Raw genomic sequence first — 22,793 nt, forward strand, 5'->3', positions numbered from 1 at the left:
TTGGTCCACACAGCCACAGGAAAGGGAAAGGGAAAAGGAAAACAAAACAAAACCAAAAGAAACTACAGAACTATCCACAACCCGTATTAGCTTTAAGGGTGACAGGATCACTGTCTATTTTCACAAGCTACCGTCACTAAAGGGATTTTTAGTTCAAGCCCTTAGTTTTACAACTGAGGAAACTGAAACCCAGAAAGATTAAGGCATGCCTAAAAATCACAACTGGTTGGCTTGTTGTTGTTGTTTTGAGACAGGGTTTCTCTGTGTAGTCCTGGTTGTCCTCGAACTTGCTCTGCAGACTAGGCTGGCCTCTAACTCACAGATTTACCTGCCTCTGCCTCCCAAGTGCTCTGATTATAGGAGTGTGCCACCACCACCTAGCTTTGGCCACTGGTCTGTAACCATCATTAAAAATTATTATTATTCATACTTTCTCCAAAACTTTATTATTTTCAGAAGAGCCTTACAATTTATCAGGCCAACTATTATTCTCAAATAAGATGGGCAAACACAGTAAGACTATCACACTGACAGTGAAAGCAGAAGAGGACTTACTTCTGGGTCTGCTAGGCGCTGTGACAGACCTACAACAAATACAAGGTTTTTTTGTACAACACGTACACTAGCCAAATGTTTTCGGTTTTCTGAGATTTTCTGTTTTCTCTCATTTTGTTTCTGTTTTTTCTCATTCTTTATTCTTTGCAATTCTTCCTGGGAAAGTGGTTTGTAAACTGCTGGGTCTTCTGGATATGGCTATAAGTATAACAAACAAGACAAATCAACATTAAATAAATAAAAAGCCTGAATAAATGATAAATATCCAATTCTGAATGGCAGGTGTGTGATTGCTGATTTCCCATCTTCTAACAGTTTCAACTGCTTTAAAATATACTTTTATTTAATAAAACTTAAAAGTTCTAAAACTTATTTTTTAAAGCTTAACAAAGACCACATTTAACACAAATGTCGAAACAACAAAACTAACTACTCAGTCTTGGTATTCCCATAATACCTTGCAAAGTTCTTAGATAATTATGTTACTAAGACTCTGTATAGAAAGGCAAACAAAGTAATTATTTCAACAAAATATGGATTTTTATATATTATAATCAACAAATATTTAAAAACATCCTACTTTGTGCTAAAATATTAAGTTATATACTTGTTTATATGTGCAGGTATGTATGCTTGCTCACTGGTAGCTATCCCAGCAGGCCAGCAAGCTCTAGGATCCTTCCCTAACCCTCGGGGCAGGGTCATAGAAACATGCCTGCCTTTTACATGGATGCTCAGGCTCCAACTCTGGTCCGCAGGAGTGCACAGGAGACACCTGACCTACTAGACCACATCCTCGGCCCTACCCTTTTCTTGTTTTTAAACATACTCCTAATCTAATAGAAAGAAAGGAAAGAAGGAAGGAAGGAAGGAAGGAAGGGAGGAAGGAAGGAAGGAAGGAAGGAAGGACATAAATACTTAGACTCCAGCTCAAGAGTTCAAATTTAGTTCTAATATTATCTAGTCATAAGCCTATAAATAACTCAGTCCCTAAACCTCAGTATTCTCATGTATAAATTACAAATAATCCTAATAATTGATGTAACGATTAAATAATACTCATAAAACAATTATCATTGTGCCTTCAAAAATACTAGCAATCTCTATAGGTTTTTGTATATGTATTTTCCTTCTTATAGCTAATGTCAGAGCCAGTGGTGGAACAAGAATATGGAATCAGAGTGCCAGGCTTTGAATTCCAGCCAACCTGCTCTAAAACCATATGACCACTCTGACCCAGCCTTCTCATCTGTAAGATGAGAATCACATTTAACCAGAGGGTTTCTGTAGAAGTGAAAAGTTAAAATATGTCCCACACAGGTAAGGGTTAAAGAATCAGTTATCAGTACTACTAATAACGCAGTAAATGAAGAGGAGTTGCTTAAAATGAAGTAAAGTTCCCAAGGACAATGTGAGGAGTAACTTTCAATGCCAACCTGGCACACCTCTAGGCATGTCTCTAACAGTGTTCCCAGAAAGGACTGGGGAGGGAAGGCCCATCCTAATGTGGGTGTCACTGTCCCATAAACAACTAAATAAAAAGGGCAAAGGTAACTGAGTGCCAGAATGCCCCTCTCTGCTTCTTAACCCTGGTAAACACCTCTCCTATTTAGTACTAAATTAAAGCAAAATCACCCCACACACGAACACAGACCATTTTTTTTTAGTTCCATATTAACATATCCAAACTCATTAGCTCTTTACCAATCATCTTAATCAGTAAGCATCAAGACTGTGTCTATCTCCTTAGTCAGAGAGGTCATACGACTTGATAGATGTCAAATAGCTAGCTAGTTAACACAACAAAGGCAACACCTGACCCTGACTCTCAATCCACCGCTCTTTCTACTTCATCCTATCTTAAAGGTCACACGTTTGTTTTAAAACCAATCACTCATACTCATGGGGAAAAAAATTATACAGCTAATACTGGACAGTAAAAAACCTATAAAGCAAAATAAAGTTGAAGGACTCACCTTTCTACATGCAGGACAAAGCCCATTCTCATCAGTGCGAATTCGATGCCAACAAAATCGGCATATCTGGTAGCCACAGGTGCAAGGGAAAAAGTTAATATCATCTATTTCCAAGGGCTCCATGCAAAGAGGGCATTCCACAGGGTCTTCCTTTGCATCAGGACTGCGAGACATCTTCACGTTTATTTGACAGCAGCAAAAGTTTATAATAATTTAAGGGAGAAGGTAATTCAGCACTGAGAGCTAAAATACAGAATTCTGAAGACCTGCAAGAAAAGAAATTAAACATACCATTCACTACAGGAAAAATACTAACTTTTTGCTAAAATAAAGGACAGATTTCAGAAAATTTCTGTATATCAAGAAGAACTGGCATTATAAGGTTTCAAATGCAAGAGAAATGTAAAAGAATTCCTATTTTGGTTTTTTTTCCAGCTAAGACATTTAATGCTAATCTAAACATTGTTTATAACACATTTTAGGAAAAATTAAATTAAATTAAATTAAATTAAATTAAATTAAATTAAAACTGCATCTTCAGCTTTAAAGTAACCCTGAGATCACGGAGATGCTCTGTAAGAGGCCCCTTGCTGTGAGATCCTGCTGACCTGAGCACCATCTCCAGAGTGCACAGGGGAGAAGGCAACCCCGGAATGTGTTCCTTTGACCTCTACACACACCATGACATGCGCACGCCAGCATACTCATTCTCTTTCACAATAATAATAATAATAAATTTAAAACCATGCATACTGAAGTATTTATCTTTCACTTAAAAGCTAATACTGCCACCTATCTAAAGGAACACAACAATTATGATATACCAAAATGTATCACAATTTACAAAAGAGATCGATAAGAATGAGATTTAATCACTTATAGTTACATACTAGTATCATCTGGTATTGCCAGAAAAATATAGTTTGAAACTAAACAAGCATAGCGTAACTGTTTACAACTATGTAATACTATGCCAGTAAAAAGAAATTGTTGAGCAAACAGATTTATAAAACATTCCAACAGTAAGTGCTACAAAAAGCCTGTAAGAAATCAGGCAGAGAACAAATAGATCTTTCTATTCAATCATGCTTTGTGAAATGTGAATTCTTTAAAGTTATGGAACCACAATTAACAATTCCATACTAAAAGTATGTTGAAATCACTATCTGCAGGTCAAACTGGAAAAGCTGTAAACTAATCTACATCTTGATGTAATTTCTCATCAGAATCATATCACAATGGTTTAAAAACAACACACATAATATGAAAAACTGTTTCTAAAGGCTTCACTGAAGAGTATATGAGAATAACTGACATTTTTGAGGGAAAAATACGATGACTAGCCCTATCAGATACTCAACTGTCTTGGATGAAGCTGTAACTTCTTACTACTTAGAAGTAGAGAAAACATCAAAGAAACTAAAAACTAAGAAATAGGCCCATAGATAAATAATAAAATTTTAATTTCTAACAGAAATCACACTACAAATCAATACAGATGGGATGGACCATTTTATAAACAGTAAGAAACACTAGTACATTTCTAATTTATACTATAATAAAATAAACCTCTTTTTTTTTTTTTTCTGAGACTCAGGTCTCAGAGTTCGAGGCCAATTTTGTCTAACATAGAGAGTTCCAAGGACAGCCAGGGCTACACAGAGAAGCATGTCTCAAAAAAACAAAATAAATAAAGTAATAACCAAAAGTGACTAGACACTTATCTGGCATAATAAACTACTATAAAAGGTTGGGGGGAAAAAAGGTGGGTTTTCCTTCCCCAACTTAAGCCCAGCTCATCCAAAATGACATCCCATAAAAAGATACAGTTGACTTACTAACATGAAAAGAACAAAATTAAAGACAAGTAACTTAGGTTCAGTTCACAGTACCCACACAGAAGCTCTTAAACGTCTCCATCTCCAGTTCCAGAGGATCCAATACCCTCTTCTGGCTTTTGAGGGCACTAAGCACACGTGAAATCTTTAAAAGTAGACAGGTAGACAGACAGACAGACAGACAGACAGCAAATGGATAAGGACTTTTTAAATTTAATATACTGCCTATGATAGAAGCTCTTCTACACAAATACTTACATATACCAAGCATTATATCATGTTCAGCAATCATTATAATCAAAGAGCAAAATATTGCCCAACATAGCATCCATCAAAGGGGAGATGATTAAGAGTTAGATACAGCAATCAAGCTGAGAATGTTTATAATCCCAGCACCAGTAAGCAGAGGCAGGATGATACAAGAATGCTGCTATAGGCTATCTAGGGCTATAGTGTGAAAACCTGGCTTTAAAAAACAAAGAAAAAAAGACACAAGATTTAGTAAGTTTATTTAAGTTGACTTAGAAAGAGATCTATTCTTTATTAAGGCTTTACAAAGAACAAGCTGGAGAATTACTATCTAACTCTTTTTCTATATAATAAGCCCTGTATATATAAACTTGGCTTGAATTAAAAGTCTACATCTATTTATACTGTACTACAGACACATACTACAAATTACAGCTTTCTAGAAGTAAGTATGAAGGAATGAAAATCCTAAAGAAGTGACTCACAAGAAATGCATGCAAATCATATGTGTTATTTATTCACAGGGTCAGAGATAGTTTGCTTCCTCTTTAAATGTTCTCCTATTTATGAACTTGTAGAAATGAATACATGCAGCCGAGTGGTGGTGGCGCACACCTTTAATCCCAGCACTTGGAAGGCAGCTAGAAGTTTAAGAAATTAAAGGCTGAGCTTGATAAAAGTATTATTGATAAGATAAAATCAAATCTTCACAGAATTAAAGACTAAAAAGTATAGTACTAATTAGCTTTCTAGCACAATTGTGCAAGTTAAAAGAGAAATACTTGTATCTGATATTTTCAATTCAGAAAAACAAAACAAACAAACAAACAAACAAACAAAAAAACAGGTAGATTCCAGAGAAACAACGTAACAGAAGGGCAAACCTGTTTAAAAGTCTGTAAGGATGGAACCAACCCTGTACTTGAAAGAAATATGTCCAGATAGCAACAATTTTTCCCTTAGTTAGTCTGGACTTACAAATTTGTTCTTATAGTATTGTTGTTTATATCAATTTACAGTGTATCAGTAGCGATGAACACAATGGAAAATATTAATTCAAGAAGAAAATACTTAAGTATGGCACATGCCTGTAGTCACAAAGACTTCAGAAGCTGAAGCCTGAAGGATTTTCTGGACCAACAGTTCCAAAGAAGCAACTAGTAAGGCATGGGGTGGGAAAGGGAGCTGTCCAGAAGGGAGGGGAGAACCCAGACCATAATATACTACCATACACCCACAGGCCTTCAAAGGCTTAAAGGAGGAGAGCTACATAGAGTTCTAGGCCAGCCAGGCTACATACAAAGATCAAACTGTCTCACACTGGAGTATCGATGACTCTAGCCTGAACTTCCAAGGAGCTTTTGTTTGTTTTAAGCCATGCGTAACACAGTTAAATTCAACCTCTTTCGTCACCCAAATCTCTTACCAGCCACTCAGTTTCTATCAACTCTTAAATTCTGATCAGAGAATATGTTGCCAATCGAGAGTTCTTTTTAGTAAGCAATCACTGTAGATCCATCCATCTTTTATAATTGTCATCCTGCCCTCACTTCAGTGACGTGAGGGTGAACACTGTTTCATAGGGAAGTCTACCTTTTCAAGTGTTTTGGCTGAGTGAAGCACAGGAAGGGAGAATGAAGAAATGTAACCTTGAGACAGAATTCATAAAATAGCAAAAATAAGGTTATCTACTTGTGATTTTTAATACAGAACTGAAAATAGGCTTTAAAATTTGGTAAACAAACATACAGAATCAAATTTACATATGGAAATTTGATGGAATATTTGGTTTTATTAGATACTATTAGACAGTCACTCAGGATAAAATTAAATAATAAAATATTTAAGAGACCTAAAACACAGAAAAGCTATTAATCCTTCTTAAAAAAAAAAAAAAAAAGGAAAAGGTTTTTATTTTCCTAATCTTTCTATTGTGACTCAGTAAAATCTAGAATGTTAAGTTTTATAGCATTAAACTAAAATGGTGGGACCGGAGAGATGGCTCCATGGTTAAAAGCACTGGCTGCTCTTCCTGTGGACCAGGGTTCAATTCCCAGCACTCACATGGCAGCTCACAACTATAACTCCAGTTCCAGACACACATGCAGTCAATACATCAAAGTACAAAATAAAAATAAATTATAAACCTTCTGTTTTATGCAGGACTGATTGATTGTACTACTAACAGACATTTCCTGAGAGGGCCACCCAATGCAAATGTGGCTGAGGTGAGCGGGAACCACTGGGATGAGCTAGTATGTGGGTGAGAGACAGACGAGAAAGAGAAGCGGGTTGGTTTGTGCACTATGAAGGGAGGCAGAACTGGAGATGTGAGGGAGGGGAGGAACACCCAGTGAGCAGCCTGAGCTGAGGCCATGGTGATGTTCTGGCCCATGCTGCTGCCAAGGGCCATGTCTGGGTCTGGGGTCCTGTAGCAGCAGAGGTCTATTACCACCAAAGACCAAGTGGATGCATGTCCCTGGTCTGGGCCACCATCTGGGACAATGCTGATGTCCAAGGACTGTGCAAAGCTGGGCCCATCCCGAACCTGGACAGTGCAGGAGAGTTGGCCCTACCCCTTGCCTGGACAATGCAGAAGAATTGGCAATGGTGACATGGATATGGAAGAGCTGGCCTTCCCCTCAAAAGCTACAGTATTCAGGAGGGATGGCCCCATCCTGCATCTGTGATGGTGTAGGCCCAGGAGAAATTGAGCCCCCCACCTCACTGCCTTCAGCAGGCAGAAGAGCTGCTTCCACCCCTCAAAGTACTCCCAAGAGCTTGTCCCACATCATATCTGACATGTTGGCGTGTGGGTGCCCTTGCCCCTCCCTTTGCTGCCTTCAGCAGGCAGGAGAGCTGGCCCTCACCCCTTGCCTAGTACAGTACTCAGGAGGGCAGGACCCACACTTCACCTGAGGACCACAGCCATGAGCTCCACGCCCCTTACTGGAGAGCTGGCCCTAAGAGAGTGAGAAAGGGTGAGCTGGCCCTGCCCTTCCCTGGCCTCTCAGTGGCATAGGGATGGGAGAGCTGACCCTGGTGACACAGGCCCAGGAGAGCTGGCCAGCTGACCAATTCAGCTACCATCCAGACCCTGACCCAGGGCTTTAAGTTACTGCACCCCAACATCTATCTACCCCATCTATGAACAGCTGGGGGCCGGTCCTGCAACACTAAAGCTGCAGAATCTCAATGACACAGGATAATGAGGATCCAGTATCGACAGTACAGCAGAAGCCAGAGGCCCCAAACCAAACCAATGACTCAGTGCAATGAACATTTGTAAATAAACAGTTTGGGCAAAGGAGTGTACTGCGTGACTCACCACAGCTTTCATGACAAGATTTTTTTGTTTCTTTGTTTTCTTTTGGAGGGAGTTTGCAAGGGTGGTAGGAGGATATGGAGGGACAAGGAGAGTGGAATTGGGGTGCCTAGTGTAAAATTCATGAAGAATAGATGAAAAGTGGGGGAGAAAGATTGTTTACCAAATTTATATTCACATGCAAAGTCTCAGAAGAGAATGAATACAGCAGAGTGTTTCCAACAGTATCTAGCTACAGAAATACATATCTATGCTTGAAGTACTCCTGAGGCAAAGGCAGAAGAATTACTGAAAGAATAAGGCCTGCCTGAGCTTCAGTATATGAAAGTCTCAGACACCAAAAGAAAACTTTTCTCTAAACATAATGGCCAGGAGTTGTGTATACTCCCATAATGCCAGCTCCTGAGAGGCAGAGACCAGGCTGGGCTATACATAGCAAGGTAGTCTCAAAAGCAAAACCCTAAGGCTACTGCACAGAAGTTCTGGATTTGCCTAACATACCCAAGGTCCTGAGTTTTACTCCAGCAAAACACAGTAAGTTAAAGCAAAGCAAAGCAAAACAACAAAAACAAGCGAAAAATAGAAAAATAAAGGCTACTTATACCAAAAAACTAGATGGATTCTAATTGTGAAACACATTTGTCCATCAACATCCATCCCCAAATAAAGTGGGGAGAAAGCTTTAAATTCATGGCAATGCAAACCTATTCAACCAGCTTGGATGTACAAACGAATAGTCAATACATGGCTTTTATTATTTTTAAAAGTACCACCACTGAGAAACAGCATTCACACTGGCTGCAGGCTCACAGTCTTTGAACAATAGTTCTAGGAGACCCATTACTCTCCTCTGGTCTCCATGAGTAGCCACACACATGTTCACATACACACAAATAAGTAATAAATCTTTTTGCCAGTCTTGGTGACATGTGTTTTTAATCTCAGCATTTGGGAAGGAAAGTGCCATCCTCGTCTACATAGAAAGAGTTCCAAGCCTCCACACAAAACTATCTCAAAAAAAAAAAAAAAAGTTAGGTGGTGCATGCCTTTAATCCTAGCACTCAGTAGGCAGAGGCAGGCAGATATCTGAGTTCAGGGCTATCCTGGACCACAGAGTGAATTCCAAGACAGCCAGGGATACCTAGAGAAAACAAATGGAAGGGAGGGAAGGAGGAAGGGAAGGAGGGAAGGAGGGAAGGAGGGAAGGAAGGAGGGAGGGAGGGAGGGCAGGAGGGGTGAAGGGAGGGAGGGAGAGGGAAATGCTCAATATGGTAGCACACACTTGTATTCCTAGCATTGAGGACACCAAGGTAGAATTACAGAGATTTCAAAGTCAATCTAGGCTAAATAGCAAGATCTTGTCTCATATGAACAAAAAATATCCACAAACTTGGAAGAAATTTGATGATTAGACAAACATCAAGAAATTACAGTACTATATACCTACAAATACAATAAAAACAAGACCTTTCTGAATCCTACATGGTCCAAATATCAGGCACCATTATATCCCAAAATATTCATAAATACTAGTAAAATATTTTCAAAATGTTAATGTTGGAGTCTCAGTGTCTGAGTTAGGGTTTTACTGCTGTGAACAGACACCATATCCAAGGCAACTCTTATAATGATGACATTTAATCAGGGCTGGCTTACAGGTTCAGAGATTCAGTCCATTATTATTGAAGCATGACAGCGTCATCAGCATTATCAGGCAGACATGATGTGGGAGGAGCTGGGAGTGCCACCTCCTGTTCTGAAGGCAGCTAGCAGAAGACTAGCTTCCAGACAGCTAGAAGAGGGTATAAAAGCCCATACCCCCAGTGACACACCTACTCCAACAAGGCTACAGCTCCTAATAGTGCCAATCCCTGGGCCAAGTATATACAAACCATCACACTCAGTAAACATCTAAATAACCATACTACTCATATAAAACTACAAATGAGAGAAATTTACCACTAAATTTAGAATTGGGTAAAGTTTCATATGTCATGGAAGGAGAAAAAAAAATTGTCAAAATGAAGCCCAGTATTTTGTAGGGAAAAAAGAAACCTAGTAAAATATAGAAAAACTAAGGTCTGGGGTGTGGGGTGGTTAGTAGACTGCTTGCTTATAAATCATGAACGAAGCCTTGGGTTCAATTTCCAGCAATCTATTGACCAGCCATAGTGAGTACCCTGTCTGTAATCCCAGCATTCAGGAAATGTGGACAGGAAGATCAGAAGTTCTCAGAAGCTCACCCTCAGCTACATTGGGATTTCAAGGATGGCTTGGAAGATGCTGACTCAAAAAACAACAGCTAAAAGAATTTTGATGGGACAAAGAAAAGTAAAATTGAAAATGAAATATAAACAGTAAGAAATTAAAGTTCAGAAAAATGAAGGTCTGGAAAACAAGTTTTAACAAAAAAAGTTACATAGCAGTGAGTTTGAAATAATGAAGGAAAATACTAGGTTTAACTAAAAAGAAAATGGTTTCCATGACAACAGTGAAGAGAAATGGGAAGACAAGAATAAAGAGCAAATACCCAAAGTGAATAATGAAAATTAAGCTGATATTTAGTTGCTTACAAGTACTTATGATACTTGTAATACTTTAACTAGCAGTAAATCAATAAAATTTACTTATTTATTATTAGTAAATTAATAAAGTAATATTGGTACTAATATTAATACTATTCTCTTGTAATATAATCATAGTCTTCCCATGTTAAAAACCATCCTATTTCATTACATTATATAAAACTACAGTATACTAATGAAGATAATTAAAGAATGAAACCGGTGCTATAAACAGTTATAATAAAAAGCTTTACATACCCAGGTGATGGTGGCGCACGCCTTTAATGGGATGTAGTCAGGAGGCAGAGGCAAGCAAATCTCTGAGTTGGAGACCAGCTTGGTCTACAGAACAAGTTCCAGGACAACCAGAGCTATACAGAGAAACCTTGTCTTGAAAAGCCAAAAACTAAACAAAAACAAGTGTTAAATAGCTGTAAACTATGCTTACACTTAAAAAATAAGAAATAAAAATATAAATATTAAGAAGAAATAACTTAAAACTTTCACAGTGACTAGAACATTAGTACTTTATTATCTCACCAATGTTCCAAAACTAGGCAGATTATGTAAACTGTTGGTGAGACCCACCATACTTCTAGGAGCATTAATGATCAAAATGTGGGGGATGGGTCAGAGAGATGATCAGCAGTTTGGAGTGCATAATGCTCTTGCAAAGGACTCATATTTCTTTCCCAGAATGGATGGAAGTTGAGTAGCTCAAAACTACCTGTAACTCCAGTTTGAGGATAATGCCCTCTTCTGGACTCTGTAGGCACTGTGTTCACATTAACAATGACCATGACACAAACATAATTTAAAAAGCAAAAAAAAATCTTTAAAAAAAAAAATCCCACTTCAACAGAGCAATATATAAAAATAAACTAACTAAGCACAGATCCACATTCATGAGAACCTGAATTTCCCTGATGTTTCTAATAACCCAGGTGACAACCCTATTAAGAAAACTTGCTCTAGTTAGAAAAATTAGATTTATAAGATTATGTTCCTTAAAAGGCTAAAATCGTATCAACAATAAGCATGCCGTATTTGTACTTAGTGGGTAAACTGACAGAAGTGGAAGAGGGACAAGAATAGGGAAGCAGAAGAAAATAAACCTAGAGGAAACTAGACAATAAATCTAATACTAAAATCCTAATAGAGAAACGTAACAGATTTAAACTATTCTAGACACAATACTAGCAAAACCAAATCTGATCGCACTATAGAACTTTCAGGAGTACAGGGACTTTGTTAGGTCAAAATTATGCATGGCCTCAATAAATCGTAATAAGTAGTATCTATCTCAAGAAATAGCAGACATAATCTCACGCCTTAAATGTCATCAGTGGTAGACACAGGTAAGCAGGTTCCAGAGGCTACTTAAGTCAGCCAGTGTAGTGAAAATGAAGAAGCTGAGATTGAGTCAGAGTACCAGTCTCACGGGACTAGGATGGAGACTAATAAAGAAACACACCTACTATTCTCCTCTGGCCATCACATGCCATGCATGGGCACATGCGCACGTGCCCACACACACACACACACATACACACAAATTATAAAACTCTTCATAAACTAGGGATAAAAAGATAACTCTTTTCACATGGTAACTGATACATACTCTACTACAACCTAAAATTACAACAATTAGAAATTCTATCATTAATATTATTTCAGAACTATGAAATGGAGGGGAGGAATAGACATTACATTATCACAGATATAATATTTAAAAGTAACAGTAAATACTAAAGAAACTGCATGTTAGTAAATTTAATATTTTTTAAAAATGCTTAGATACCAGGAAAGTAATTTTCTAAAATGGAAGAGGAAACTAGACAATAGTGACACATGCCTTTAATCCCAGCACTTGGAAAGACAAGACAGTTATCCTCTACATGTTAATGTAATTTAATTTGTTTTAAAATATCAACTTTCAGGGTTGGAGAGACAGCTTAAGAGAACTAAGTGTTCTTGCAGAGGACTGGAATTCAGTTGCTAGCACCCTACACCAGACAACTTAAAACCCCCTGTATCTCCAGCTCCAAGGACTTCAACACCCTTTTCTAGCCTCTGAGGACATCTGAATGCCTATGCACATACATGCATGCATATTTATTAAACACGTAAATATTTAGAATAATATATCAAACTTAGACAAGTTCTTCCAAACAACAGAGGAAGAGGAAACAGGCAGCAAGAACAGTCACAGATGAGCATGGTGGGTGATACTTCCAATCCAGCAGCACTTAAGAGGCAGAAGTAGGACTGACAGTGGTGGTCTATGCCTTTAATTATACCACCCCAGAAGCAGAGGCAGAGAGGCAGAGGCTAGGGAATCACTGAATTAAAGGGCAGCCTGGTCTAAAAAATGAGTTCCAAGATAGCCAGGGCTATATAGAGAAACCCTGTCTTGAAAAACAAAAAAAAAAAAAGGGGGAAATTGGGGGCAGATGTAGAAAGGTCAGGAGTTGAAAGTCAGCCTTGCTTTACATAAGACCCTATCTCCAAAACAGAAAAATATCAAATTTTGAGTAAATTAAAATAAAAATTAAAAATTCCCTCAGTATGATGAAAATAGTAATGACAAGTCTATGTACCAAATATTCCCCTTAAAGTCAACAGTGTCTACATGAAAAACATTAAGTTAATCCTGTTACCATTCCAAAAAGCTAGAGAAGCTTAACAGATATTTGGAAATCTTAATTCAATAAAATATAATAATAAAGTTGAAATTTGTTAAACTTTTAATGTTAAGTTTTAACCTGCCATAGGATTGTAGTGTGTGTGTGTCTGTGTGTGTGTGTGTGTACATACCCTAATTAATTATGTGTCTTACTGCAGATACCTGTATTCAGGAACACAATCAGAAGCAGATGTTGGATCCCTTATCACCATATGGGTGCTGATAACTGACTGAACTCAGGTCCTCTGTAAGAGCAGCAAGTACTCTTAACCACTGAGTAATCTCTCCAGGTCCTAACACTAACTATTCTTAATTCTTTCAATTGTAGGATTTTAGACTAAATGTTATGTCAGTGGTGCTATAAAAATCTATTGAAATTAATAAATTAAGCATTTTCTTCAGACTTGAAGGGTAAATAAGTCACAGGATATTAACAAACAATTTAAGAATTCTAATTTCCTGAAAATCAATTAAGGAAAATGGATTGGTTATATTGTTAACTTTCTAGTTAAAACTGAAGCTCTTCAGGTTAAAAAGAAAAAAGGATAGAGATGTTGGGCAGGTGGTAGTGTTTTGCCTAGCATGCTTAAAAGTTTAACCTCCAGCCCTGCATACAGCCAGCCAGCTGCTGACAAAAACTATAATCCCAAAACTTGGGAGGCAGAAACAACAGGACCAGAAGTTTAAAGTAATCCTCAGTTATTCAACCAGTTTGAGGACAGCCTGAAATACATGAGAGCCTATCTCAAAGCAAACAAATAGTTGTTTTTTTAAAAAGATGCCTGCTCTTTACATAACCAACATTGTGGATACTCTTAGTGCAATAAAATAGGTAAAAATGTAATCTAAAATAGTATTCCTTGAGTTAAAAGAAAAAGTTAACAACCACAGAAAATGTACTATAATCACTGGATATATAAAACAAATATAACGTTTTGCAATTATTAATATACACTGGGAAACAAATCCAAAATATCATTTACAGGTAAAGGTATCAAATACAGTGTTAAACGTTCAGGGATAAGCTTAGCAAGGGATGTGAAGTACATCTACAACGTCAGATGTAACAGCAGACATAATGATGCTAGCAAGGAATGTCTGTATACTGACTGTATCCTCCGTGCCTTTTATTCTATTTACACAGGTAAATTTCAGGTCCTTTGAGATTTCAACCTTATTAGCCATAATCTAAATAAAGCTATACAAATTACTGTAGTACTCTCTCTACTCCACGATGCCATGAGTTTCTTATCACACTGAGTCAACTTTCATTAGTCAATAGCCTATAATGTAAAATCTTCAAAACATCTAAACGTCACAGGAAAAAACAAGGTGGGATTTTTAAGAACGAAGAAAAGGGAAAGGAGAAAAATGTTGGTGCTTTAAATTATTTAACACTTTTATACACTTTCTTGTCAAAATTTAAAGTCAACTGTTAACTTAGAAAATCAAAATACAGATCTAGAAGCAGTTAAGAAAGCTTGCTGCTCTTACAGAGGACCTGAGTTCAGTTCTCAGCACCCAAATGGATGTTTCCAACAGCCTTTAACTCCAGCTCCAGAGGATACAATGCCCTCCTCTCTGGCCTTCAAGGCCAACTGCACTCACATACAAATACCCACATATACATATGCACAATTAAAAAATAAATCATGGATGGATGAATGGATGGATGGATGGATGGATGGACGGACAGACAAATAGACACACAGACACTACTGTGGCCCCCACAAGTCTCATTATTTCAATACTAGGTTCCTAGTTGATAAACTGGGGAATGATTAGGAGGTGTGGCCTTGCTGGACAAAGTGTCACTTTGGGTGAGCTTTGAGATTTCAAAAGCCCATGCAAGACCTAGTCTTGTTCTCTCTGGCTCCAATCTGTGGATCCAGCATGATGCCTGCCTGCCTGCCTGCTGCCATATTCCCTATCACAAATTCATAAATTCATCCTCTGAAACTGTAAGCAAGCCCTCAATTAAATTTATTCTGTTATAAGTCGCCTTGATCATGGTGTCTTCACAGCATTAGAACAGTAACAAAAAACTAATGTGTTTCTTCCAATTTGGAAGCAATCTATAGACTCTGGACAAAGGAATAAACTTTTCCCCACTCTCAAACACGACTAGAAATTTGCGTCAATTTTCATACATTTCTCCCTTGACTTTAAATTATAGAAGAAAAAAATACTTTTTTTTCTACTTTTCCTCATAGCAAATTAGTATAGAGTTCACTGTAATGTTACAATAAATACCACTTTAAAACCCAATGCCGAGCAGCAGCAGCAGCAGTGACCACAGTGGTAGAAGCAGCACTCTAGCCGCCTGCAACCCCAACCTGGGAGGAAGATACTAATTAAAGTGAAGACGCTGACTGGAAAGGAGATTGAGATCGACATCGAACCCACAGACAAGGTGGAGCAAATCAAAGAGCATGTGGAAGAAAAGGAAGGAATCCCCCACAACAGCAGCGGATCATCTACAGTGGCAAACAGACGAATGATGAGAAGACAGCAGCTGATTACAGGATTCTAGGTGGTTCCGTCCTCCACCTGGTGTTGGCTCTTAGAGGAGGAGGTGGTCTTGCACAATGAAGAAACTTGGCTCCGTTTACCTCCTTGCCCTGCCGCTCATAATGTGGCATCACATATCCTCTCACTCTCTGGGACACCAGAGCCACTGCCCCCTCCCTTGGATGCCCAATCTTGTGTGTCTGCTGGTGGGAGAATGTAAGGACCCCAGGGTGCAGTGTTCCTGGCCCAAATGGCCCTTGCTGGCTATTGGGCTTTAGTTTGCAGTCCCGTGTGCTTCCCTCTCTTATGGCTATATCCTTGGTTGTCAATAAAATATTTCCTGAAAAAAAAAAAAAAAAAAACAAATTTTAGTGTGTAGATTGTTTATAGTTAATATACCACATACCTCACAGGACTGGAAAGTGAATCCTAGCACAGGAGTGGGAAGACTTATTTCTAATATTTATATATTTATACACACACACACACACATATACACATACATATATACATACACACACACACACACATACATCTTGGATATTAAATCTACACAGGTTAAGGTAAAAAGCAAAAAGCATATAGAACCACAGCTGAAGTAATTCCACACCTTCAGTGGCTGCAATGGAAAGGAAGCATATAAACTTGTAAATGACACTCGAAAAACAGAGAAATCAGCAGTATCATGGTAATGGAGACAGAAAAGAAATGGATAAGTCTGAAAACTACCCCAGTAGGACAGACCACATGATGGAGAAAGGAAGAGCAAAAAAACCCAGATACACTCCAGATTCTTCATTTATTCAAAGATTCCTTCATTCCTAAATGAACATGTACAGAGTTCAGAAGAGCTGATCAAGTATTAATTTGAGTCAAACACATATAGTATTTTAAAGCTTTCAGAATGAATGATACTGCCTGATTTTCTGATTCATGTAATTCCCTCCAAATTTTGTCTAAACTAGTTTAGATCATGTCTTCTGTCATTTATAAAGAGTCCTTGCTGGCACAACTTCTTTATTGGATCTTTAATATATTCTTTAGAAGTAGTGAGAGTAAAAATGTGTGATTAAATAACAGTAGGCTGAACTCCCCTCTCTCTCAGTCTTAGCGCCATCTTCCTTGAGACTCCTGCGCCATGAGAGGGAAGTGGCGGAAGAAGAGAATGGGCAGGCTGAAGCACAAGAGAAGAAAGATAAGGCAGAGGTCCAAGTAGAACCCAGCTTGTGCACCCACGAAGCCTGCGGGAGCAGAAGTGAGGGGTGCTGAAGACCCAGGACACCGGGGACAAGCTGTTGGGACTGTATGCTGCTGTCGGTACCAAGTCTCTGTAGACCTGGAAAGTCAACCTAGCCGAGATCACCTAGGAAAATGATTGCCTTTCTTACAACCAAAACCAGTCCCACTGGCCCTCTGCCCCGGAGCTCTGGCATTCTGGACTAGTTCTGTTCTCTCTTGTGGCCAAGTGTAACTCATGTACAATAAACCCTCTTGCTGTCAGCTGAAGAATCAAAAAAAAAAAAGTGAATTTGATGATTTTATTTTCCTATCTTAAATTATTCCATGGATTTATTTTGTACTTGGAATACAACTATTTATATGGCACTTATAAAAGAAGTAGCCTTGCCTTGTTTAAATTGTGTGTGTGTGTGTATACGTGTTTGTATACAAGTGCATGTGTAGGCATGTGGCCCATCCACATACAGAAACCAGAGAAGGCCAGGTGTCCTGTTTTATAACTCTCTACCTTACTCACTTAAGTCAGAGTTCTCAAAGAACCTGAAGCCCAAGCCCCAGTGATCCTCCTATCTCTTCACTACAAAAAGTGGCTGAGGTTTTAAGAGCACATATGGTCATGCTCAGCTTTTTATGTCTGTGCTGAGAATTTGAACTCAGGTCCACACGTCAACAGTTTTACCAAATAATCCATCTCCTGAGCCACATCACAGCCTTTGATTCAGCTCTCGTTTCCATACACTTCTATCACTATGTTCCAAATACTTATGAAAATAGCATTTTAAAACGTGTATCAGTGTTTTGTCTGCATTTATGTCTTGTGTGAGGGTGTAAGATGCTCTGGTACTGGAGTTACAGACAGTTGTAAGCTGCCTTGTGGGTACCAGGAACTGAACCTTGGACCTCTGGAAAGTAGCCAGTGTTCTTAACTGCTGAACCATCTCTCCAGCCCCTGTAAACCTTTTAACTCGAGATCTACAAAAACTAAATTTAGTCAAAAATAAATAAATAAAAATATGATCCGCCGAGCAGTGGTGGTGCACGCCTTTAATCCCAGCACTTGGGAGGCAGAGGCAGGTGGATTTCTGAGTTCGAGGCCAGCCTGGTCTACAGAGTGAGTTCCAGGACAGCCAGGGCTACACAGAGAAACCCTGTCTCGAAAAACCAAAAAAAAAAAAAAAAAAGATCCACAAAGGGCCTATATACAAATGTTCATAAATATCTTTCTCATAATAGTCATAATGGGGGAAAAAAGTCTACCATACAAATGAATAAACAGATCTTTCAAAAGAATATAAAAAAAAAAGGCTCAGGAAAAAACTACTGATAGTAATGAATGTATGAACAAGTGGGACATGTACTTTTCTTGGTACAAAAGCCAATCACAAAATTATTCTATTTACATAAACAGGCAGAACTAAGTTCTGATGACAAAAGCAGAACAATCTGAGTGCACACTTGCACTATATGCATATTAGAAATAAGTGTAAGAAAGGTTTTTAAAAAGTGAGTATACTTGCCCAAACAATTCAGAGACCCACTCAAACTACCTTTTAAGGCACTACTTTTTAATCAAACCTAAGCATCTACAAATTTGGCAAATTATATATTTTCATAAAAATTGTGAAATGACTAAAAGCAGCATTTTCACAACTAGAACTAAAATTGGAAGTAAGCATCAGAAAAGAAATTACAGTGGTAGAATCACTGTGAAAAACTGATTTCAGGGCATAAACTGATGTGTTGTGTATGTGTGTTTGGAAAGTTGAATGGTGGGGACTAAACCCAGGCCTCGTGCAGACGAAGTACAAGCTCTACCACTCATCTCTACTGCCAGCCCAGAGAAAGTGACATTTTGAGAAACAAAATTATAAAGAGATAAAGTTATAGTAGCCTTCAAAATTGCTAACAAATATTTCTTTCACTTCTCTGAGCTTTATACTGCCTTGGGTAATTAAGTGCTTCATTTTCTTCTAAACTGTCTAATGTCACTAACCTACACACTGCTTTGCAACCAGTGTCCCTACACCTAACCAAAGGACACTGTTTGTTAGTACTTCAGTACTAACATATCATAGCAGAAAGCGCCCCACAGCACTGAACCCTTTTAAACTAACCGTATAATATACAGTTGGTTCTACAAGATATTATAAAGAAAAAAACTTAAATATGCAATTGAGAAATTATGAAAACAACTGAAAAAGTTAAAATGAGTATCTCAAAAGACAAGAATGCAATTTTTTAGATGTGGTGTCACTATGTAGCCCTTTCTGGCTTGAAACACACTATAGACTGGCTCCAAACTCAAGAGATCCACATGCCCCTGCCTCCTCAGTGCTTACACCATCATGCCAGGCATAGTTTATTTTCTTCTGGACATGAAAAAAGATAATTAGCTTTCTACAGAATCAAGTTTCTTGATTAGCTTTCTACAGAATGAAGTGATTAGCTTGAAAGTTTGAATACAAGTAAGTCCTAAAGGTGTCATGAATAGGAAAATAAAAATATTAATTAACCTCTCATTTAGGTGTTTCTTATTTTCTGATAAATGAGCTAGTGATATCTTCACTTAAAAGGGTATTTTTTAACTCTCACAGTCAAAAGCCATTTTACAAAACAGTAAGTAGGGGCCAGAGAAATGATTTGCCTTGCAAACGTGGCATCCTGAGTCCAATGCTGGGAACCTACATTGAGATAAAAGGAGAAAACCAACTCCACAAAGTTATCCTCTGACCTTCATTTGAGTGAGCCGCAACACATACACCCACTCACACAACAACAACAACAACAACAACAGTAATAATGAGAACTACAGAGGTGCTCAGTGGTTAAGGACACACATACTGCTCTTACAGACAACTTGAGTTCAGTTCCTAGCACCCATATTGAGCAGTTCAGAACCACTTATAAATCCAGCTCCAAGAGACCTTACACTTGCTATTGAACTCCACAATACTTGCACTCATGTGCATACATCCCCAGACAGACATATACAAATAATTTAAGATAAGAATAAACTTTTGGGGCTGGTGAGATGGCTCAGCGGTTAAGAGCACTGACTACTCTTCTAGAGGTCATGAGTTCAAATCCCAGCCACCACATGGTGGCTCACAACCATCTACAATGAGATCTGATGCCCTCATATGGGTGTCTGAAGACAGCTACAGTGTACTTACATATAATAAATAAATAAATCTTTTAAAAAAAAAAAGAAACTTTTAAAATAGCAATAATGGAAAGTAGAGCTCTACTAATGTTCTTGGTTTTAAAAAAATAAAATAGAATAAATAAATAAATAAATAAATACTAATACACTGAACAAAAATCTTTTTTAATTCCGGGCGAAATATATTACTAACTGCCAAAGAAGTAAAAAACAATTTTCTAAACTGTCTCAATCAAAGATAGATTTAAGCAGTGTGTGAAACTGAAGATAAAAATAGCCGATTATTCTACTCAGAATCTAGAAGGGCATAAGACAAAAGAACAATGTCTTCTGTTCTAAGAGGAGGATAGTAATACTCTTCAAGGCTTTCCTTCCAAGAATGCTGTATTTCATTATGCTAATAACCAATCATAATTATTTAAACTGGTTCTGACTCAACATATTAGTGATAGCATAGAAGGCTGCATTATTAATAAATGTTTTGGTTAAGAGTTAACAGTTTTGAGCACCTGCCTAATATGCCCAAGGACCTTGGGTTTCATCCCTAGAAACACAAGGGGTAAAAAGCTAGCATGTTTTTAACTTACTTCTGAAGTCTTGCTCCTACTAACTTGCAAAGATATAATAAAACATAAACAACTTTCATATCAAAATGTCTAAGAAACTACTAAAGTAAAATATCTTAAAAGTGATACATAATTCTAAAGAGCACACTAAAATTACATACTGCCATGGCATCATAAGTATCTGAAACTCAACACCATGCAAAAAATCCACACCAGTGGTAATATCCTCCAGTCAAATAACTTTATGTCTGGAAATTTAGCCTAAGTTAATAGTTTGCTTCAACTTTGCCTAGCAGTTATTACACTCTCCTAGTCAATTTAACAAAGTTAAAAATCTGAGTTAAGTCAGTACCAAGACCTGAATTTGGGGCATCTGAACTGACTTGCTATATTTCCCAGGTGACAAAAAAAAAATTATATATATATATAATTATAATATATATATAATTATAAATTATAGAATCATATATATAATTATAAAAATATATATATATAAAATTAAGCTTAATCAAAGCAAAAGGGAAGTCAAAGGCAAATAATTTCATATTTTGAAATCTCATCATTGGATAATAGAGAGAAGCTGTCCCAAAAATTCAAAAACAGAAACAAACAAAAAAGAATCTCATCACTGAAAGAGAAGTTTCAAAACGAGACATCAAAAATGTAAAATTATGGAAGAAATTCTGGGATTCAGAGTTAACAGTCCTACAAAGCAAAGAGAACTACCTTACAATTTGTTATAGAATACCTAAGCAATAAAGCTTCAGCCTTTCATCTAATTCACAAAGATTACAAGCAGGGAATTAAAATTACACGGGGTAAAAAAATATGGCTGTCTTGGTGCAATATTTGAGGTTAAAAAAAAGAATTTCATAAAATTCAAAATTAACATACATGTCAGACATGATAGCACATGCCTGTGATTCCAGCTACAGCTGTCTCTTTATAAAGGAAAAGTACCACACACGGCAGCCACAGTGGTTGAGGCCTATAATCCCAGAACTTGGGGAAGACAGGCAGGAAGATTACTGAAAGTTTAAGACCAGCCTGGTCTACATAGCAAGTAGGCTACTTAGTGAGACCATGCTAGCCAAAGAATAAAATAAGCAAGATAAAGCTCTCAAGAAGAAACATGTGAAGCTTCAGTTTCAGGAGGGGAAGCTTACTACAGACTAATAAGTGGTCCAAGTCCTGAAAATAAATAATGGACTGGTGAGTGTTTAGCCATAATGGGACATCTGTACTACCACCCTCTTCTGCCAAGCTCAGGAACACTGCTGAAGAAGGGAAAACATGAGTATCAAAACCAAAGGCTAGTGAGGAGTGTTGTGAGATGCTGTTTTTAGGACAGAACATGGCTGCTGCACCCATGAACTCACATTAGCAGTGGTTACTTACATGAGACCTATACAAGACCTTCAGAAGACTGAGTTCAGCAACCTCTATCATAGACAGCCAGCTCACCCTTCCCAGAAGAGTACTTAGTTAATGTTTGTGATGGGGGAAGGGAAGGTATGTTCCTTAGTGGTGTAGCAACTGGTATTTCCCCTACCCATCTTCATGTAAGCAGCCCTAATTAAGTCCCATGGGGTGTGCACAGGAATACATGTATGGGGAGGTGGGGGACACATAAAACTGTAAGGAAGACTTGACTTGGGAAGAAAAGGCACTGTAAAAAAGATGGGAGAGATGAGAGGATAGTGGGGGAAAGGATCAAAATACACTGTGTGTGTGTGTGTGTGTGTGTGTGTGTGTGTGTACTATGAAAGATTAAAGAAATGAAAGAAATGTTAAAGAATGAATGGGCCTTTTCTGACATCTGAAAGCATTGAATACACATACATACATTCAGCCACACATATATGCACATAAAAAAAGTGAATCTTGAAAAAAAAAAAAGAGTAAAAGCTGGAGGAAAGGCTCAGAAATTAAGGGAATGTGTTGCTCTTGCAGAGAAATTAGGTTCAATTCCTGGCACCCACATGGCAGCTCATGACCATCTCTGAGTTTAGTTTCTCAGTTTCATGCCCTCTTCTGGCCTCTGTGGGCATCGTCACACACATGGTGCCATACATACATACATACTAGCAAAACACTTATACACATGTTGTGGGGGGGGGA

General features: G+C 37.9%; 1 protein-coding gene and 1 pseudogene across 3 annotated transcripts in view; one reads left to right on the forward strand and one right to left on the reverse strand.

Annotated features, from left to right (window-relative positions):
- Cnot4 (CCR4-NOT transcription complex subunit 4) overlaps window positions 1-22,793 on the reverse strand; it is a 108,221-nt gene that overhangs the window by 54,955 nt on the left and 30,473 nt on the right. For all 3 annotated transcript variants that reach the window (XM_028768459.1, XM_028768458.1, XM_028768460.1), the window contains exons 2-3: window positions 2,532-2,797; window positions 556-753 (exon numbers count right to left, since the gene is read on the reverse strand). In XM_028768459.1, the coding sequence (XP_028624292.1) occupies window positions 556-753; window positions 2,532-2,705 (372 nt within the window). In that variant the 5' untranslated portion in view covers window positions 2,706-2,797. The remainder of the gene's footprint in view (window positions 1-555; window positions 754-2,531; window positions 2,798-22,793) is intronic.
- LOC114622046 lies at window positions 7,123-15,785 on the forward strand (annotated as a pseudogene).

The sequence above is a fragment of the Grammomys surdaster genome, unplaced genomic scaffold (genome assembly GCF_004785775.1).
Source record: "Grammomys surdaster isolate TR1022 unplaced genomic scaffold, NIH_TR_1.0 186, whole genome shotgun sequence".
NCBI lineage: Eukaryota > Metazoa > Chordata > Mammalia > Rodentia > Muridae > Grammomys > Grammomys surdaster.